The sequence below is a fragment of the Merops nubicus genome, unplaced genomic scaffold, assembly GCF_000691845.1.
Source record: "Merops nubicus isolate BGI_N331 unplaced genomic scaffold, ASM69184v1 scaffold10816, whole genome shotgun sequence".
In the NCBI taxonomy this organism is placed as follows: Eukaryota; Metazoa; Chordata; class Aves; order Coraciiformes; family Meropidae; genus Merops; species Merops nubicus.
Window position 1 is genome coordinate 18478 of NW_008612964.1, and position 16387 is coordinate 34864.

The following is a 16387-nucleotide window of genomic DNA, read 5'->3' on the forward strand; positions in this document are numbered from 1 at the left end:
TTATTGGAGTCTGTGATTGAAGCAAAGGATGTGAAGAGACACTCGCTCACACTTAAACTGAACAACAACTTTAGCTGTCTTCTTTTGCTTCCAGAGATACAGTAACCTACCTGGAGGTCCATCTCTGCCAGGCTAATTAACATTCGGGCTATGAATCTCTGCCAAAAGCCAACTGGGACAAAGCTCATCTTGAAGACCCTTTGGACCATGTTTGAGGTCTGGTGGCAGAGTCCATGGATATCTAAAGCTGGCTTGGTAGGAAGCAGATGAGGGAGGAGGTAGCTGAAACACATCAAATTCAACAGCTCAGCTTTTAGCCACAGCTTGTAACAGTGAGTTCATTGTTACTGGATAATAAGGCAATTCAGTCTCCAAAGAGATTTTTAATGGCACAGCCTACTGCATATAAAAAAAGCTTTTAGACTAAAGGCACTGCAGCAATACATGGAGAAATTCATTTACACTATGGAAGCAAACAGAGGCAAAACAGACATTACATAATTCAGCCAGGGCTATTGGACAGGGCGAAAACTGATGTAATGAGCAGGACATTTGTGTAATCACAAATTAAATGTATTAAAATGTAAGAGTCATTAGAACAGCTGCGATGCTGGGACTTGTTTTTTGGTATCTTTACAACCCTGCCATAGTAGTAAGCAGAGAACTACAGCTGTGCTCCTATGTGGAGCAGAAGATAAATGCAAAACCAACCTACAGTAGCTCAGTTTCTGTAAGCCCAGAAGGTGGGGAGAGGAGGTGTTGTGGGAGGTGGCAACGAGGCACAGGGACTGGACTGCTTTGGCTCTCACCCCAGTCCCAGAATGGCAGCATCTTATGGGTCAGCATGACAGGGTTTCCTGCTGCACCACAGTGCAGCCTGTGGGCTCCCTACCACATTCATGATGAACTCCTTAGGGAGTCTGCCAGGCTGATGCCAACAGACAGCACTTGTCTTGCTCAGCCTCCTCCTGCAATCGGGTTGTCAGGTTCTTTGCCAGGTGTGGAGGACTCAGTGCTAGCTGAGTCTGACCTGTCAGAACTAACAGAGCTACTCTGGTTTAGAGGACCCGAAAATTCTTCGAAAACGTTGTGATCTCCCAGTAAGCAAAGAATATTCATTTGTCCTAATCTTCAGTATTTGGGAAGCTAAAGCCTTCTGGAAGGCTAGAACTGTTTTGAAAACTATGAGTTTATGACTTTCAATACTTGCCAATAAATCTCTTGACAGTGATACTCTGCTGGACCAAATGCATTCCAAGTTGCCCATAGCATCAAAAATCTTATTTGCTTATAAGCAGCAAAACTGCTGTTTTATCAGTGTGGAGCCTGAGAAAACGTGTCAGCATCTGGGGCTCATCACTGATGGGCATAACGACAGCAATGAGGCAAATGGCCAAGGGCCTTGACCAAAATAACAGTGGCAGGGACTAGGCACAGAAGTAAAACTAATGCTGGGTCCAAATCCAGTGCTTTAAGCCTATCACGTTTTCCTTCTAGCAGCTGCAGTGTTCTGTAAAACCTGAGCTGTCAGCTCTGAAAAACCAGCCATCACTAGACAATAGCTCTCTCCATATGTCACAGTCTGTAACATCTGATGACATTTTACATGATCAAATTATGTGTTCCATGAAACATCTTTGGCATGTAAAATTGGTAAAAATTTCTCTTTGCTTATAAATTACAAGGAGAACGGTCATACTTTAAACCCTATTTTAACAAGCAGAACAAAGCTAAAATTACATACATCTTAAGCAGAGAAGTGGAGTACATCGAACTAAAAGTTCTTGCTCTAAAAGGATAGTGGAAGCATCTCATGACAGACAATAAATTTTCCTCAGCACACCCAAGAAAGGGTCTAGGAGTATAGGAGGGCCAGCGGGGCCCTTCTGGACCACAACTATATAGTGGATTATAATACAGATGGTGATTCGATGCTCTTGAACAACAGCCAATGCAAATTGTGAAAATATGTGAAACATGCCCCCATCCACCCTTTCAGAACAGAAACTGGCAGCTGCTTTCTCTACTGACTGCACAGAAACTCTATCTGGCAATCTAGACAATAATTGCATAAGCGCAGTAACAAATAACTGCTCTGTGTCTGGCTAGTACATTAAATTAATCCAACCTGCTATAGCTACAGTCCATCAGTGGGAAGAATATTCTGCTAATGTGGCTTGGATCGCTCTAAAAAAGATTGGCCAGGCTATGAAAAAGCAGTTTCCTTGTTCCCGAGGCACAGACAATGTAATTGCCTTGGAGAAAAATGGCAGATAGTGACAAGGAGTCCAAAAGGCATTTTGGACTAAGCAGAAACATTGCTGCTTTATCTGTGTTAAGCCTGAGAAAATTTGTTGGCATCCGGGACTGGATAAGTGACAGGCATAATGACAGCAGAGAGAATGCTGCACTTGTGCTGGCATTCAGAGCTCCCGAGAGGCTCAGGGCAATGCAGCCCTGCTGTCCTGGAAGGGCAAGGAAGTGAAATGCAAATGCCACATCAGAAGTGCAACACAACGAGGGTTTCACCCGTGAGGCAACAACAGGCTGTCGCCAAGCAGATGGGAGAGAGAAAAATAGCAGGGAACGCTGCCCGGTGGAAAAGGGATGGGGGGCAGAGGGGAGGAGGACTCATTAACATTTAAAGAGAATGAGGTTTCCTGGACCTTTTCTAGGAAAACTATTGATCAACACCTATTGAGGCTAAAACCCAAGAAAATCACGCCGCTGCTGAAGCCGCACTTCCCCGATTTCACTAGAAATCAAATACTACTGCTTTCAGGGCTGACATAATGATTGATTCCCCAAAGTTTTTTGCCACAGTCTGGAGTGAGGCTTTTTCTCTGGGCACAGATGACTGCTCCCATCTCCATTTCAGGCAGGGCAGCCAGGAGCCCCAGAGCCTCCCCGAGCCGCAGCTGCGCCGGGCGAGCGCCCGCTGCTTCCTCCTGCTCAGCAGCTTCCACCTGCTCAGCACCACGTCCCTGGAGGTGTCCCTGTCCCCCCGTGCTGGTGGCTGAGCCCATCACCAGCCCCAATCTGCTGAGTGGACAAAGATCTGCTCTGGCAAGTTTTCAAACTGGCTTGTTTGGAGCAGAGGATGCTCTTGCCAGGAAGCGCAGCCCGGATGACGCTGGTGAACGCACCCGAATATTTTCTCGCAGCAAGATCCTTGTCAGGACAACTGCTCCTGGTGCCAAAGCCTGGTGATATCCACTGATTAAATGGCCATTTTTCTCCAGCCTGGCTAAGCCTCCGTAACCATCAACATACCTGTTATTGGCCACAGGCAGTGCAATTTCAAACTTGGCTAAGAACTGGAAGTACTGCTCTTCAGTTTGCTCAGTGAAGCCTGTCCCAACCAGCAGCATCCTGAGATCCTCTGCTCTGATGACTCCATTCTTAGCTACAGACTTGGAGCTCTTGATGTTGAAAATCCTCTGTAGACATTCTGAGAGCCAGACAGGGTCAAGGAAGTAGAGGTTTCTCAGGCCATGGCTTGTGTCTGGGAAGTGCAGTAGTGTACCCGTTTCTATGAGAAAATTAATCGCTGCAAAACCCAAAGAATTGTAGATTAGCAATAGACCAGCACGAGGAAACCACAGTGCAGATGACTAAGATTATGAGGCAGTCTGTGCAGTTTATGCATACCAGATATAGCCAGCACACAGCCAAGCCCAGAGAGCAACGTTTATCAGGGGAGTGCTGCTATCTGGCACTCGTACAACCCACATCTCACTGCTTTACAGTCAGTATTTCTGTCCCCACCACACCTCCACTTTGCCCTCCTCCTGCCATCCTTGCAGGGAAGGGTTCTCCTTGGCTCCTGCAGAGCAAGGCCTCCATAAAGATCACAGCACTGGGGCCCTACAGAGAAGACAGCCTTGAAACTATGGCAACCCTCAATCTTCACAGAGCAGAAATAAAATCAGACAAAGCTTGTTAAACCAAAAAAAGAAAAAAGTCGATTCAGATCATCCTAGAAACTTCCCATCCCTCTTCCCAAAGCCCCATAACTAATTTTAGGTCTTAGCAATTTCCCAAGTGACCCCTACGCAGGTGCAGAACACTCTGGAACTGGATTTTTGCACAGCAGTTATCTAGTGGGCTTTCTTCTTCCCCCCACGATTTTTATTATTCATGGAATATTACAATTGGTCACGCACACTGATTTCCAAGTAATTACTAGTCTGCTCTGACCTACCAGTTTGCAAGTCTTCATAGTCTTTGATATCATTTCCAGGCGTTTGCTCAATCATCAGTTCTATTTGTCTGTCTGTTAAATACTGTACATCATCATTCTGACTTCTTCTATGCTGCTCTGCAAGGACAGCTTCTTGAAGACTAAGGTAACTTCTTGGTATCTGCAAGGCACAGGAGAAAACCAGCAGGATCAGACAGCAATCACTCTGCTGGAGGTGAACTGGCTTAGTCATCTCCCCTTCACAGGAATCTTAGTCTCTGCCCAAAGCCAAATAGCCATTTACATACTTCACACGTCTCCTGCATCAACACTAACTCCTGAAGTTCACCTCCCAGTCCAAAGGGAAGCCCCAGAAAAGCCCCCGCTCTGGTAAGGATCATCACTACAAGCACAGTTCTCACCAATCTCCCTGCAAGTTTCTGTGAGCAAATTGAGCTGCCGACGTCCTTCATGTTGCAAGTGACATGAAAAATCAGCTGGCGGAGTCCATCGAGGCCTTCCAGAGTCTTACAGGAGAGCTCACTGCAAAAGCCATGCAAGGGTGAAGATTATCAAACCTTATCAGCACACTGGCTTCCTTTCCAGGCTCACTTTCTCTTATCAGTGACTTTAAATTTCCTGTGTCAGCTGAATGGGAGGAAGGCTGTCAGCGAGCAGTTTTAGCTTTGGAGAAAAACACGAAGAAGCCTGGAAAAGATAGATCAAGGCCAAGCTCTGCTCTGCCTGCTTCAATCACTGTGTGCTGCTCTTCTGTCCCCTCTGCACTGTGACCTCTGGGGACTGCCCTGGCACTCCAACCAAAGCCGTCAGCCTTTTTCCCTTCAGGGGATGTCCACATCCTGGAAGGGACTGCAGGAAGGAGGAAAATGCTCCGGCAGTCGCTGGAGACGAGTCCAGCTCTCCCCACCTCAGATCAAAGAGGCATGATGATGACTACCAGACACCTTTCCCCACCCTCGCCCTGGCCTTTGCTCAGCTGGATCCTGTGATCTGGGAATTGATGCTTAGATCTGAAAAGCTGGCCTTCATCATCTCCTTAACAGCTACAAACCTGCTCCCTCCAGCTCCTACTATTTTTGGCCTTTTTGTGGGCTGAGTAAGAACAGTTCTCTTCCACTCTCCCCAACAAAGGGTCTTTCTAACTGATCCTACACATGTTCCTGTGGCAGAAAGAAAATTCTTTTCTAAAGCACTAGGTTTTATCATTGAATCATAGAATGGTTTGGGCTGGAAGGGAGCTTTGAAGGGCATCTAGTCCATCCCTTGTGCACTGAGCAGGGACATCTGCAGCTAAAGCAGGTTGCTCAGAGCCCTGGACAACCTCACCTGGAACGTTTGCAGGGATAGGGCATCAGCCACCTCTCTGGGCAACCTGGACCAGTGTTTCACCCCCCTGATAGTAAGAAGTTTCTTCCTTCTATCTAGTCTGAATCTCCCCTCTTGTAGTTTAAAACCATCACCACTTGTCTTGTTGCAACAGGCACTCAAACTCCAGCCATCAGTGGCACTGGGAAACGTGCACTCTCTGTGATGCTGGAGGACCAGCACTGGTAAAAGCACTCTGGGCTCACCCCCACCAGGCTCTCAACTCACACTCCTACAGCTGCTCACAAGAGTCCCACCAGGGTGGGTGATGGCGTGTGAAGGAGAGACATGGGGGAAGGAGATACAAAATCAGGCACAGCTCCAGCTGGGGGGAAATACAGAGGAAAAGGAAGGTGAAGGGAACGTGCAGGATGTGTGTCAGAGTGAAAGAAAGTCCCCTTGAGAAAGGATGACTGAGATCATGTTAGGATGCTCTGTGGTGATGGAAAAGAGGTTTGAGGAGGCCTCGCAGCGGGTCCTGGTACTCTTCCTTAGGGGAGAGAGCCAGCTGGGAGACCCAACACAGTGCCCCTGTCAGCAGGACAGACTGCAGGATGTCTCCAGCCTTTGCCAGGCAGCAGATGCAAAACACAGGGGACACTGTGGTGTCCCTCTTCACCTGCCAGCCCCCACCTGCTCTGGCCCCAGGCACTGGCCATTTCAGACCCTGTGGTGCTGGCTGCTGCATGGCCCTGCTTCTCCCCAGCCTTTGAGGCTTCCTCTCCCCAGGGGCATTCGCCATCCACCAAAGGGAGGGTTCTGCATCAGACTGGGTGCCCTGGCCAACACCAACCCTCAGGAGAGCACCACCCCTCCGTGAGCACACCCGGAGACCTCAGGTGGCACAGGTCTGGACTGCCAGGGGCTCATGGGGCTGACCCACTCCTTACCCCGCCAACACTGCCACGTGAGCCAAGTTCTCATGTCAGGCAGCAAGAAGTTCCCACACAGCCTCCCCTGAAGAAACCTTGTAAGAGTCACGTTCCCAAGCTCTGCAGCATTAATTACTCAATCTGCACCTTCTCTGCTCGTGACTAATGAACCGTAGCACCATTTAATGGTGAGAAAAGAAATCCGAGTGGAGCAAGAGCTCTACAACAGGCTGCCCAAGGTCAATGACTTTGGACCTTCCAGCTCTCAAGCCCCTGAGCAACACTGAACTTCTCTGATATTTTCTCAGTCAATAATGGATGCAATGCAATGCTGATGAGTCCTTAAATCCCTTCTGTTGCCAAGGAGATCAAGTATTACAAAATTGTTCAAAGTGACACAAAACAGAGTGACTGAGCTTCATAAAGGCACAGGTACTTACTGCAGGTGCTTGAATGTGATATCTGGGAAGCCAGTTGCTCTGGATCCAGAGGGAGACCGACAGAGAGCCAAGACATATGCCCTCAGAGTTGCTATCCTCTCAACGCGGAATTTCGTTTCTATTAAATCAAGGTGTGTTCCCACCACCAACACCACTGAATTTGGAGCTTTGGCCTGTAAGAGGAAACACTGACAATGATCTCATCCAGATGATGTTGTGGTAAATTCAGTGAAAAGTATAATATCTAAGAGGGGGTAGTCATGTGCATTAATAAAATGGAATATCTGTCTACCTACGTGTCTGTCTGTCTATCACGGAGGCAACCTGCTGGGGCAGCTTGACAACAGCAACGAGTGATCTGGGTATCTGGGTATTACAGAAGTTCTCCTGCAGAACTTGGCTTATTCATCTGCTGCTACTGCAGAGCAGGAAACTGTCAGTTTGGGTTTATTACATCAGGACTTAACGTAAAGGGAGTTGCCACGTGGTATTAAGTTGCTACGAGTCAGCTAAATGATGGGAGCTACGTCTGCCCAGGGAAAGGAAAAGAAGTCAGCTTCACCTGCAGCCAGCAGATCTAACTCTGATATCCTGAAAGAAATTAGTTACACTCTGGAACAAATGGGAACCTGGGGAAGTTAGACAAACTTTTTCACTGGAGGTGTATGGAGAGGTGAGATAAACTGCTAGAAAAGTCTGAATCTACTCAATCCTGAATCAGTACAAAGGAATGGATTAGATGATCTTGTGGTTTCTTCCAACCTTTCCATGATCTATTACAGCACTGGAACGTATCCAGGTTTCAGGGAACATGCTGCCAAATAGAATGGGCTTGCACTGGCCTGAGCAGGGATCAGCCTGCTGATCCAAAGGACTCTGACCACAGAGGAACAGTCAGACACAGAAACAGATGCTTATCTGCAGTCAGTCCATTTTTCTCTTATGATGCTCCAAGCCTGAATGACACCAAACTCAAGCCCTGTGCAGACACAGGAGTGGTGGCTGTCCCAGGTCAGACCAAGGGGCCCACCTGGCCCTGGCAGCTAATGAAGAGTACAGGCATAGGGTAAGCATGTAGAGCTTTTCCCTGGTGTGTTCTCCCAGAATCCAGCAGCCTGCAGCTCACCAGCCTCCTGAACTTGAGACAGTATCTCTGAATTAATAGCACTTGATGGATTTTTCTTCCACCAGTCTGTTTTCTCAGCTTCTGACAGCCATGGCACACTGTACTTCCACAGACTCCACAGGTTAGCCATCTGTTGTGTTTTGGACACTTCCTATTGCTTTTTTCAAAGCAGAATTTCATTTTTCATCTCTCCTAATTCTTCTATTGTAAAAGATCATGAACAAAGACTCCCTTGTGGTTTTCTCCTTACCCTGGTAAGTCTACATGCAGTCCTCCCCGCTTCTGCCTTTCCCAAGCTGAAAATGCCTAAAGAAATTAATTTAATTGCTGAGCACTCAGAAATTTTCCCATATTTTTAATCATCATTTTCACCTTCCTCTCTAGCTTTCCTGATGCTACTATGTGCTGGCTTGGATGCATTAAGGACACAGGCACATCATACCTTTCTGAAATATTTTTATGTTTTTGGCTTTGGTACCTGGTTTGGGTTTTTGATTGCTGCTGGCCATTAAACTAATATTTTTTGTAATGTCAAGATGTTTCTTTTTTGAGAAGCACTAGCTCAGTTGTGTATGTAATTTTAAGACATAACAAATAATAAACATTTACAAAAATTCATGAACTTGGTATTATAAAAATCAACCAACACCCATGAATTTAGTGCAGCTCTGCAGCCTCAGCTGAGAGCTGTCAGGGAGATACTCTCTAGCTGAGCTGAATCTAAAGTGTTAAAAATATAACCTCAAGACTAATGTATGTCTAACCCACACAAGAAAGAAAACGCTTCAAACCCCCCTTGGAGCACAGTGTGGTCAAACACTAATTCCAAAATAAGTATGTTCAGCCTTACTTAGCAAGGGTTTATAAATCAGCTTTTGTTTCGTCCCCCGATGCGTGCGAGGGAGAACAAAGCAAACGATAAATTTAAACTGTTAAATATAATGATACGCCTACAGCATAATGGAAAATTAATTCCAAAAGCTAGGCAAAACTCATAGCTCAGTTTTTAAAAGCAGACCCAAAAGAATCTGTAACAGCACATATCTGTGTGCTGAGCTATTTGATAAATAGATACCCCAGAGTCCACCAGTGACTTCTCACCTCGATGTTCAGCAACCAGAACTGTAAGTTTGCCACAGCTTCTTCCCCCAGTGCCAAGTTCCATACCACTATGTACAATGCTTTGTCTGTGAAGAAACACTGATTGACTGTAGACATGCTTGCTGGGCCTCCGATATCCCAGACATTGAACTCCACTGAATCAACCTACTTAGACAAAGAGAAGTGTTCAAATCAAACGGTTGCAGTAAATCACAGGGAGATAATAGCTGAAGTATAAACCTACGCCTGCATAATGTATGACACAAGAAGGGTTTCAATGTCCTAATTGTGCCTCCAGGAAAGACAAATCAACAAGCAATTGTTAAGCATGGCTACCACTTCCCCACAGGAAATCAAGACTAATTACTTGCTGCTAAAACGATAGAGGTGCCCTTGATGCTGGTAAATCTCCAGTTAATGCTGTGGATTCTCCAGTGCAAACAAAGGTCTCATTCTGAGCCCTGTATTTCACTGCATCTGGAAGAGAAACTGTTTCATCCTTGTCTGTGCCACGATCGACAGGACTGTCGAAGCTACTTATCTGCCACTGCTCTGGGGAACAGGAAACCCCCTGCTGAAATCACTTCCACTGAGCTCAGCCCTAACTGAGCCAAAGAGAATATAGATGCTCAGGAGATGGGAAACTTCTCAAGCCTTTCATAAAAAAACCTCCTGCACGCTGCTGGGAGGCTTCTGACGTGTGCTGCACCAGAGATGGGCCAGAATTACAGCTACTGTAAATTAGGCTCACTGATCTTGGGGGCAACATGTAAAGGGGGGGCCTCTCTAGCTCTGGCCCTCTTCCAGGTTTCTCAGCATCCATTGCTCTGTGCAGCCCCATAAGGGCACTAAGGGGGAGCACAGCTCTCCACTGAAAAGGTATTCAGGCTCCCTGCTGCAGCAGGAAGCACCAACACACAGTGGAGGCTCTGTCACTAAATCACTTGGCCCTCGGGAGGCAAGAAGCCCATGACTGAGTGGAAAACCAAACCCTGCTCCAGCCACCACTCAGGGCATCCTGTGGGCTCCGTTTGCTTGCCCAGGTCCAAGTACTGACTGATCCCACATGACAGGTTACCCTATGAGATTTCAGCAAGGAGCCAAGTACCTCAGCAGGGCTCTGCTCTCCTAGCACAGCCCCAGTTTGAAATCTCCCAGGAACAGCTGGAAGAACTTCCATATTGTTTAGGCCAAGCCCTAACTAGCACCAGGACTGCTTTGTTCATCCAAAAGACCTTCAGCTGCGGGTGCTTGTAGGGAGAGACAGAGAGGTAGGGACAAAAGCCCTTTCAGCATCTTGATCCCACTCCAGGTCTCTGATGCTCTCTAGGTTTATTTTATTCAATTGCTCTTCAACACAAAACGCAGAAATCCCTTCTCCCAACAAAGTCTTGAAAGCATCAGGCTCTTTTTCTTTCTGTCTCTGGTCTGGCACTCATTTGCTGTAGAATAGCTGAACTCAGCAGGCTCCTCCACCCCTTCCAAAACCCTCTGGTGGTCACGGCTCTCATCTGGGAAGGGAGAGCTGTGTATTTGCACACCCTCAGCTCTGACAAGAGCTCAGGACCAATTCTGCGTGCTCTAATCCCTGTGTTACTACACGGGCAGTGGACAGGGCCACCTACAAATGCTTGAATGAATTCAGTGCTGTCCAAATGAGTTTAGCATGGGTTGACACGCTCCTTGAATGAGCCATCTGAGATTTGGGTGTTTAAGGTATGCCTTAGATATCCCTGGATCACACCAGAGGTCAGGCATCCTACCTTCCACCCACCTTCCTCACCTAGGACAGCTCTGATACCAAGGGAGTCCAGCTTTAGGTACTGACGTCCCGTTTTCTGGCCCTAAATGAAAGGACAATCTGCTTTAGAGAAGCTGATTTAAAACAGAATTCTCTCAGAATCAGTGTCCAAAAACCACCCGAGCTGGGAAAGCAGAATTTAGGCAGCCTACACACAGCTCTCCCTCCTTAGAAGGCAAAGTTGAAGTGCTCGGGAAAAGAGAACTGTCCTCTAGAACCAACTGGAAGTGAAACAGAGGAATTGTGACGGGTCTGCAAACACAACAGACTTGTGAGGTCTGGCTCACAGGTAATGGAAACTGGATTTTTTGTAAAAGAGCAGGCAAATCCAGCCCAACAGGGATGCTGCAGAGCTCAAACATCACACTGGGGCTAAAGATTTTCACTTGGTTTTCACCTTTGCCTTGTGTCCCACGGGCTTGGGGAGCTCCCATTTCGTAGTACGTATGGTGGCATCGCTGTGCATCATCTGAGGGACCTTTCCTGTCTGCAGGATCTCCACCAGGGTGGACTTGCCCTGGCGTGGGGGACCGATGATGATCATCTTCATCAGCTTACACTTCTCTGCTTTGCGCAGCTGCGCTCGTAAATATGCCAGCACTGTTTTAGGGCCTGTTTTGGGGGGGCAAGTGAACAGGCTTTATCTGTGGTTAGCAGTTGCAAACGCACACACGGACAGCAGGGCTGCACAAAACCTGCTGCTCCAGACACATCAGCTGAATTAATATTTTCCCTGCAGTTTCGCTGTGGGCTGAGACAACCCAGAGAATAAACAAAGAAACCTCTAGTGGACAAACCTGAGACAGAGACCCCAGAAAAAGGTCAATGCTTCCAGAGTCTACAATGGAGCACTGTAAGAAGAAACAAATGCTGTGGCTCGTATACTTCAGAAGCTCAAAGGAAACATAAAATACTAATTTAGTATTGGAAAATACTCAGTTTTTCCTTCTACTTTTATGTTTCCAGTTAAAATTAGATTTAGGCTTCAACAGTGTGCTGGAGAAGGAATAATTCCCAATAACTTTGTTCCCACAGGATTTTCTTATTAAAACACACAAAAAAGAAGACAGTATTGTAATAGATCCAAAAACCTAGCAGCTTACAATAAAGTCACTCCAACGTGGCTGTGACCGCCGATCCTAAACACTTCAGTCTTTAGAAAGACCATCTAAATACTCTAAAATATACACAGTCAGGAAGCAAGCCATGGAATTTATCCAGCATACATGCTGCAAATGAAATATTGCACTTATAAGGCACCATTTTAACGTGGGATCTCTCTTGAAGTGATCATCTAGCCAGAGCTTAGCACCGATTATCAAATTTGCAGACATGCAGAGGAGGTTTCCCTGTGCAATCCCACAGCCACAACAAGGGCTTGGGGGTGCACGCAGCCTGCTCCCGTTCAGGACCACTAAAAGGAAGTGATTTAGGTTCTACTCAGTCAATTTAATAAAGAACACATAGGATGAGCCTTACCCTCTTTTCTGATCTCTGCAGGAACATTAGTGATGTTTAGTTCCTCGATATCCAGCTGCCAGAGATTAGCCAGCTGTCCAAGTTCTGGAGGAAGCTCTCGGATACCAGGGTTACTGTACAAAAACAAATAAATCTACCAACAACCAGGCTTTGTGTGCAAGTAGCTGCTCTCACGGACTCTCGGATTACACTATTCTCTCCTTGCAGAAATCTTCCATTAACATTTTAATAAGACTACTCAGCACTTTAATAGTAATTTCCATCCTAAGAGTGATGTATAACCTCAATTTATCCTCTGAGGCAGACAAGTGTAATCATCTTTACTGGATAGTTGAGGAAACGAAGGCAAAAATGATGAGTTACTGACTCTAACTCTATAGAAGCTGACAGTAAAAAGCCAGAATGAACTAGAGGCATGTTAGATTCCCAGGCCTGAGTTCAAAGCATTAGATCATCTTCTCTATTTCAAAAGGCAGCCTCCTCCTTATCTAAAGCAAATGATGGGCACAGCTCTAACAAGGGGCTGACCGTTTCCAGCTTTTTGACTTCAAAACTATTGGACACTTGGGGTGGGGCTCCATGGCAGACTGGTCACTAAAACAACATGGAAATAATACTTGCATGGCTTTTCCAGGACACGGACTTACTTTCCTAAATAAAGTTCTGTTAAACCTTTCAGAAGGCAAACGGATGGCGGGACAGAGTCCAGCTGATTGTCGTTCAGATAAAGGACTTCCAGAGAATCACTCAGAAACGCTGGAAACTCCAAAAAAGGACCTGGAAAAAGACAGGAAAAAAATTGCACCTTTAAAACATACCAGGCACCAAGGCTCTGAACCAAGCGCCTTCATCTTAACTTCGTAGGCAGGACATGAGGTCATGTTCCTTGCAGAAACTTCCATGAAGCAGGAGCAGAAAAGGAAATGGCCTTCAATGCTGATCAAACACCAATGTTCACATCTCAATTCTTAAAAATCACAGTGATGCAGGTTTGAAGGGGACAGTCTCCAGGACTTTTGGGGTGCTGAGGAAGGAACTGTAGGCCTGCCAAGACAACTACATGTCAGAGGAAGAGTGATGTTCTATTTCTTGTTGTTTGATAGCTGGCAATATCTTGTGAACTGTCCCTATTCCTGCCTAACTGCCAGCAGTGAGGCACAAGGGCAGAAGTGGTTCTCAATATCTTTTTTCCATGTTGCCTGAAGAAATGTCAGAACCTGGCTGGAATTTACATTCAGGCCCACATACTGCATCCTGGAGCAATTTATGGTGAATCAAAGTCTGTAACAAGAGAGAAGGAAAGCAAACTGCAGCCGACAGACTGCTAAGCTATGCTGCCTCTTAAATGCTGCTTGCATTTGCCCCTCTCTTCTGTTTTAACCTGCAAGGTCTCAGGGAACTTCAGGCTTTCTACATGTCTGAGCAGCAACTAGAGTATTTTGGGAGCAACCCAAGCAATAACAGCAACAACTGCAAGGCTGAGTTGCTGCTGCCGGAGAGGTCCAAACAAAGGGAAATTCAGCTGGCTCCAAAAAGCATCATTTCACTCCACAAATTACTCCCAGGATAGTGGCATGAAAAGCTGCCATGAATTGTGTTGCTGTCTTAAGAGTGTCACATGTATCTACCAAAAAGCATCCTGAAGTCAAGGGAAACCAGGCCACACAGGGACAAGCAGATTCTGAGTCTCTGATTAGGAAAGTACAACCAGCACCATCTGCTGCCTCCGTGGTCAATAAAAGCAACTCCCTGAGTTGTGAGTCACACCCTCCTTCAGAGACAGGACAGTTGCACTTCCACCAAGACCGTCTGCTCACATAGGGAAGACTTGAAGAACCATAACTAGACTTAACCAAAAAAAGAAGAAGAAAATGGAAGAGGTTTTCTCTGCAGAAAATTCCCCAGTTCTAATATTACCAGCATTTCAAGCCTGAGCTATGATCAGAAAAGGAGCAAGATAGAGTCCCACTGTCTGCAGGGGTGTTTCCTATACGTGACAGGACTGTCCAGTGTGGGCAGGGTGTCACAGTCCACCTTTGAGTTTTCAAATTTAAAAAAAAAAATAAATCAGCTTTGGGATTATTTTAGGAGAACAGGAGGCTTATTCATGGATTCCATTCACTTCCTTTCTGGCTCATCGCTGGACTTAAACTTTTCATTGTTCCTCTTCAGTAGGCACCTAGGCACAGACAGATTTAGTCCCTCCTGGACACGTAGGAGCAAACCCCTAAAATAGCAGCAATACTCTCAATTCACCAAAGAGTCCCAGGCGGAAAGGTGTGTACTACATGGGAAGCAAGCTCAAGGTGTTTATGAATTGTAATTATTTATTCATGAGTTATTTATGATTTCTCTGGCTTGAGCTCAATTTTTCTTTTAAAGAACTGTAGAAAAATTAAAACAAATCCCATCTTGAAAATATATTTTTGGATGAGTAAACGCCACCAGCACCACATGCGTGTGCAAGATGTTATTCTGAGATGGATCAATCAAGCACAGTGAGCATCCATAAATTATTCTCTCTTTAAATAATCCAGGCTTAAGTAAATAGTTTTGTTGGTAAAATCATATGAAAACCTGCCCCCCACCTCACTAGCAGACTTCTGTGAGAATCTGATGTACTCCAGCTTCTGTTTTCTCTTGATGTTCCTTAAATTCTTGGCCACATCTTCTAGTCTCACCAAGCTATATTTGGCAGGGGAACAGAGGGGAAAGGACGAGCTGGCTTTGCTGTCTCTGTGGCTGTTCAACCATGGCACCAGCCAGGTGGGCTACTCTGTGCCCTCCTGCAACCTGAGGCAACCTCAGGAAGCTCAAAGTTTTACCAGGGTAGGATGTGTCAAGACTTTTCATATCGTACTAATACAGAGTGCAGCCTCTCCTCCTTTATGTAGAGGGGTTACACTGGGTGTGCAGCACATTGAAATTTCCATTAGGACAGCAATTCCCTTTTATAGCTGGTTTTAGCTGCCTTTGCCCTGCTCCTGCCCTCCTCTCCCTGCTGGGAAATGCTGCTGTAGCACTTCACAGAGAAGCTCTGAGGATATATACAGCTCCACAGAGGGACAACATTCAGACTCCTTTTCCAGTTCTTCCACATTCAGGATTTCATCAGTGCCACAGCATCTCTATTTCCATTTCCTAGTTGCCAACCAGTGCAGACCAGTCCTTTCTCCTCCCTAGGGTGCACATACAGGACTTGCTGCACAGCAGTCTCTCCTTCCATGGACAGAAACAGGAGGTAGCATTAGCCTTGCCTAGAGGTTGAGGCAGAGCCTCTGCCTCCCAGATGAGCTGGGAGTTCTAACCTGTAGCTCTGGCTGTACTTGGTGTGTCTACCAATTTTACCTATTCATATTGACCTGAGATCAGGCACAATTTTCAGGGGAACTGAGGAGAGCATTTGTTGCAGGAGAGCCTCTCCCTTGCCAGCTCTATTCCCCTCCACAATTTGCAAAGAATGCTTTAGAGCAAGCCTTACTTCAGGCAGCCGACAAGGAGAGAGCTCTCCAAGTGCTTTAAAATAAACAAACAAAAAGAAATGCAGATGAATCCCACAGAGAGCAGGAAGCAGTGCAAGCATCTTCACATATTCCTTTGTTCTCTCTGGGATTTCACGTGCACTAATGCTGGACATCTCTTCTGCTCTGCCCCAAACTGTGGGTGCAAATCACAGAGACGAGGGAAAACATACAATTTACAGATTCAGCAGCAGAAACAATCCTAAGGATAATAAAACTAATTATAGGTTAATTTCCCCTCAACCTACCAGTTAGTACTCTAGGCAAAAAAATTCCATGAAAACAATGAAAGCTCAGTGAAAGAAATGGGTTTCACTCATTCTTCATTTTTTTTCTATTGATAGTACCAACCAGCTGCATCATTTCTATAGAAACATTTTATCCAAACACGTTTCCTCTTAATTTAAATGCTGTTGCACTTGAAACAGCAGCTGAATTTACACCAATTTCCCTCCAACCAAACTCCAGAGATTCCTGC

General features: G+C 46.0%; 1 protein-coding gene across 1 annotated transcript in view; it reads right to left on the reverse strand.

Annotated features, from left to right (window-relative positions):
* LRRK1 (leucine-rich repeat kinase 1) overlaps positions 1-16387 on the reverse strand; it is a gene marked incomplete at its 3' end in the record, with an annotated part of 65098 nt that overhangs the window by 13831 nt on the left and 34880 nt on the right. The window contains exons 12-20 of the mRNA XM_008941724.1: positions 13036-13165; positions 12389-12501; positions 11307-11521; positions 9109-9273; positions 6882-7054; positions 4606-4726; positions 4205-4364; positions 3274-3550; positions 111-282 (exon numbers count right to left, since the gene is read on the reverse strand). Coding sequence (XP_008939972.1) covers positions 111-282; positions 3274-3550; positions 4205-4364; positions 4606-4726; positions 6882-7054; positions 9109-9273; positions 11307-11521; positions 12389-12501; positions 13036-13165 — 1526 coding nt within the window. The remainder of the gene's footprint in view (positions 1-110; positions 283-3273; positions 3551-4204; positions 4365-4605; positions 4727-6881; positions 7055-9108; positions 9274-11306; positions 11522-12388; positions 12502-13035; positions 13166-16387) is intronic.